This window comes from Pinus tabuliformis, chromosome 4_2 (assembly GCF_031772625.1).
Source record: "Pinus tabuliformis cultivar Carrire ecotype Pingquan chromosome 4_2, CPIR1, whole genome shotgun sequence".
Classification (NCBI taxonomy): Eukaryota; Viridiplantae; Streptophyta; class Pinopsida; order Pinales; family Pinaceae; genus Pinus; species Pinus tabuliformis.
This window is the reverse complement of record NC_142304.1, coordinates 101,006,976-101,011,443: the sequence shown is the minus strand read 5'-3', so window position 1 is coordinate 101,011,443 and position 4,468 is coordinate 101,006,976. Positions and strand designations below refer to the sequence as shown.

General features: G+C 35.9%; 1 protein-coding gene across 5 annotated transcripts; it reads right to left on the bottom strand.

Moving 5' to 3' along the window:
* Positions 1–976: 976 nt before the first annotated feature.
* Positions 977–3,979, bottom strand: LOC149168486 (E3 ubiquitin-protein ligase BRE1-like 2). 5 transcript variants are annotated; one of them, XM_089426933.1, is made up of 7 exons: positions 3,573–3,979; positions 2,789–2,956; positions 2,285–2,509; positions 1,978–2,061; positions 1,713–1,832; positions 1,420–1,606; positions 977–1,331 (listed from the first exon to the last, which is right to left on the bottom strand). In XM_089426933.1, the coding sequence occupies exons 5-7, from the start codon at positions 1,725–1,727 to the stop codon at positions 1,300–1,302; spliced, it is 234 nt and encodes a 77-aa protein (XP_089283059.1). In that variant the 5' UTR covers positions 1,728–1,832; positions 1,978–2,061; positions 2,285–2,509; positions 2,789–2,956; positions 3,573–3,979; the 3' UTR covers positions 977–1,299. The 5 variants fall into 5 exon arrangements, with proteins under 5 accessions (XP_089283059.1, XP_089283055.1, XP_089283056.1 ...); XM_089426929.1 differs by having other exon boundaries at positions 992–1,276; XM_089426930.1 differs by having other exon boundaries at positions 992–1,276; positions 2,285–2,478.
* Between the last annotated feature and the right edge of the window lie 489 nt (positions 3,980–4,468).

Here is a 4,468-nt window from a genome sequence, read left to right as displayed (position 1 = left end):
ACTACAAGAAGGGTCCCTTACTAAACAAGAGCTTGGGGGAGGGATATAATTATCAGCTTATGAAAGTTTGTTGTTCTAATGCAGGGTTCGAAACCCCTAGCATTTGTTTTAGGTGTCTTTATGTTGCTAATGTAGTACTTTTTGTAGCCTTTTGGCTGAATGTAGAAAGAAAAATTCTCTTTTTGTGAAGGCTACCTTCAGGTAGACTAGGCAGAATCAGGGCTAGCCGCTAGCTGTAGGACATTTTTAAAGACTTATTTTTGAAGCCTGAAAAGGCAGAATGATGTATATTCTAATTTCACACTTAAAGTAGACCAATGTCCCACAAAAGGCCACAAAAAGCAGACCAATAGGACTAAAACAATACATCTACTGTAACTACATAATGGAATTGCCTAAACAACTCCTATAACCACGATATCAACCACAGAAAAAGAGCTAAGTACATGGCTAAAATTAAGAAAAACATCATGAATGCAAAAGCAAAGTCACAACAAGAGTGTTGATCAAAGCATTCGCCAATGGACACCCCAAAAGTTAAAATTTCCCAATATTAGCATAGCTTAGGGTCTGACAACTAAAGAAAATATATTTGGTGAAACATTACGAAATAGTTCTCGAAAATTATGGATGTAACTCTAAGGAATAATTTTTCAAACATTGTAAACCACTAATGGAACTTGGCAGAGATGATATACTTACAAATAACTGCCTCCATAATAGTGGATTCTAATTCTAAAGGGGCTAAGTTTTCATTTAGTAAATGAAATTCAACAGCTAAAGATGCTAGAAAATTATTTTTCTGCTAAACTAAATACAAAAAATGCTAAATGATATTCAGGAATGAGAGAGTCAAAATAGTTTTCTCACAAATTAGGCAGTTAGACTCTAAAAAGAATAAGTCCTTGAACATAGAAAATCATAAATGGAAGTTTGGAACTTAGCAGAGATTATTTACAAATATCTGCCTCTATAATGAGGAAATCTAACTCTATCAGGAATAAATCTTCAACCAGTAAAAGGAATTAAGCACCTAAGGATGCTAAAAATTGTTTGTTAAGCTAGACACACAAAATGCTAAATGCAACTCCAGAGAGAGAGAGGGAGAGAGTAACCTTTCTACTAAGTATAGACGTAAGTGAATGAACTTTTGCCCACAAAGAGTGGACTTCACAAGCTATCTCCTTGAACCTACTTAACTGTGTTTGCATCATGCCCATCTCTTTGTGTAAAGTCGAAACCATGACTTTAAATTCAGTGACAATGTCTTTCCTTCCTGGTTAGGAATGTAGTTGTCAATCAAACTCTATTCTTCTCATACTGAAAGAAATCTATAAGCGCAAGATAAAAAAAGAATTAAAATATAACCCAATCCTTCAATTCTTATACAATACTGGAGCATTTCAACAACAATTATACCTGACTCTTGTACAACTTCTTCTAGCCTAATCTCAAGATCATTTCTTTCTGCCATACAGTCTTGTAATTTGGTCTCCAGCTCGGTTATCTTGGCATCAACATTGGCGGCCAATCTCTGTGCAACATCAGCTGATTCAAATTTCAAGCACATTTCCTTCTCTCGCCTGAGAAGACTCTCTCTTTCTGCCTGTAGTATGAATTACAATACTTAGGGATAGTATTTGTAACATAACTTCAAAAAATAGCTTAAGAATATGGAACAACTGATGCCAACAAGATGATTAATAATCTACCTGCAGTGACTCCATCCTGCTCTGATATCATTCTACCTCAACTTTGAAATGTTGAAGGTGCTCATTCAACAAAATATAGGGTCTTCATGATAAAACATGTTTCTCATCCTTTACAGTTTCCTATCATTGAGCACAAGATAAAATTAGTCTAAGAAAAAATTAAAAAACTCAGAATCAGCAGAAGTCTGACAAACAATATGGATCATAAAAATTAAAAGCTGTTCATTGACCAGAATATGAAGAAGTTTCAAGACTATATGTTAACCTGCATAAGTTCTAGCTGCTTTAAAATTTTCAGCTTTTCTTCATGTGCTTCTTGTAGCTCTGACAGCCTGCTTGCTGCTAACATCTGTATTGAAACAGGAAACAAGAAACCATATACAATATAGCCACAGCATCAATTTTGTTGTTTATATTGAAAGAACGTTTATTATGGGTTTCCAAATAATAGAAAACAAAAAAATAGTTAACATCCATTACCAAGGTAGCTTCCAATGACACTTCTATATCCTCAATTTATTATAGTTTTCCAAATATTAGATTAAAGAAAAAATGCAGTGAACATCCATTACCTTGGTAGCTTCCAACGTTGCTTCTATATCCTCCAGCTCCCTATTCTTATCCACTTACCTGTCCCCCGTATCATTTTTATTTCCTAGATGTAGCACTGGTATAGATGCTCCAGGTGTTGCATCTCTCTGTGTTTTCAAGCTTATCAGCTTGCGCCTTCTTTCTTCAAGCTCTGCTATAGTCTCCTCCAGATCACCTCGATTGCAATGAAAAAGCATAATTTTGATCTGCGATTAATTGTTGTCTTGTGATTGCAGTGATTCATAGATATTCAAAAAAGTTTGCAACTAGTGGGCAGGTTCCTATCCAACATTAAAAACTTGTACTTTCTCAGATTGACTCTTTTCAGCCACTTTGATAAAAACATCTATATATCCTCCCAACATCGTTTGTTTAAAAAACATATCTACTTGGGTACCATATAAAATAAAACAAGGAATAAAAATACTCATTTGTGTTTTCGAAATACTGGAAACTATAATGCGCATTGTTTTTAATATTCATACTTGTCAACTATTTTATAGTAGACTGATCCCTTGCATGGCTATCTTGAAACATCCGAACCTCATTTGCAAAATGCCTGTGTTTCAAGTGAAGTGCATCCATTGCTGCCCGCAATTCTTTGACTTCTTGTCTTATTCCATCATCCACTTCCAGTAGCTGTTTGCTGGACTCTGCAAGGGGCACATAAAACACATTAAAATCACAGATTCTAGATTATACAGTGCCTATCACTCATTTTGTGGATTAGCAGGAAATATTATGCAAACGGTCAAACAGCTATGCAACTACTTCAAACAAGGTCTTGTTTCATGTTGTTATTTTTTTAAAAGGTGCTTCATTTAAACTCAAAATAAGCATTGGAACTGGCTCAAAGAGGTTGGGCACCACAGTGTGGGTAAAACCGCCAAGAGGCAAACTGTTGAACACAAAGTTGTTGAAACATCGATGTACTCTTCCATCAAAATCTGTTCAGACTTGCACCCTGCCCTACCTGCTTATTCATGCTTTCAGTAGAACTGAACCTCAGTGTATGGCCTGAAATCTGTGTATTGTTAAATTTGTGCATTGTAACTCTATGAAAATTGACCTAATTAGTAAATTCCAACGGTAAATGAAAATACAACTTATTGCTGAGGATAACAACATGGTTAGTTATCTAAGGAAGCCTAATTGTTAACGCCAAAGCTTATTCCATTGTGAGTGCTCAAAATTCCAGGGTTTGAAACCTCAAGAAACCTCCACCACAAAAAAAATTCACAGAGAAAGAAAAGAAAAAGTAATATTTACCTTTTTTTCTTCAGACGAAGGAAGGAGAGGCTGTTTCTTGACCATAGGAGAAATGGAATTGTTGTGGCGTCTCTTGCTCTCTGGTTCCTCTGTGCTTCCCATTCTTCTACTGCTATCACTATAATTATAGGGTTTCGAGCTCATATCTAAGCTCACATAGCTTTTAGAAGCCTCACATGCTGGACAAGCCCCGTGTTCGAGTCAGCTGACCATCGCATCCTTCTCGGGGATAGCCGTACCCATCGCCTTGTTTTTCTTCTTGGCATGTCTTCCCTGCAGGAGGCTTGTAATTGCAATGGCGATGGCGTTTCCAGGTCTTAGGAAATTGGTGATGTTATCATAGCAATGAGCACACTGACGCGGTACTGAGACAAAATAGAAAATGTGGCCCAAAGTCATGTTCGAGAGAGCGGGTTAAAGCGTGAGCAATTTTAGAGAGGTGAAAAAAGGTGGAAAGTAGGGGTTATTAATTTCAAGTTAATAATGTTATATTAAATAATATGATAATTTTATAATTTTGATAAATTTATATATAAAATATATATGGTAAGTTTATTCTTCTTATTTCCGATGAAAAGGATACTGTTGTTGGTTGGTTTTGGTTGGGTGATGGTAAATTTTGTTTTTTATTTATTTTTTATTATTCAATTTTATTAATTTCAAAATAATAATGTTATTCCCGATTGGGGTGATAATGGCGGAGATCAGGGCAATTAATACGAAACGGGCAAGGGATGATGACGAGGTAAATGTGATTTGGGTAATGATGAAGGCGGACAGAAATATCAGCAGAAAGGATATTATTCCAAGAAGGAGTTGCAAAGAAGTAATGAAAGATGAAGTTGGTGGAGATAGTGTTGCAAAGATTGGACGTGGGTACGATGGCACAGAAGGAG

Bases quoted from the DNA above. Each gene is read 5' to 3' on its own strand.
- LOC149168486 (XM_089426929.1), bottom strand. The intron at 1,277-1,419 runs GTATAATTGTTG...ATTCCTAACCAG, and splicing joins AGAAGTTGTACAAGAGTCAG to GAAGGAAAGACATTGTCACT.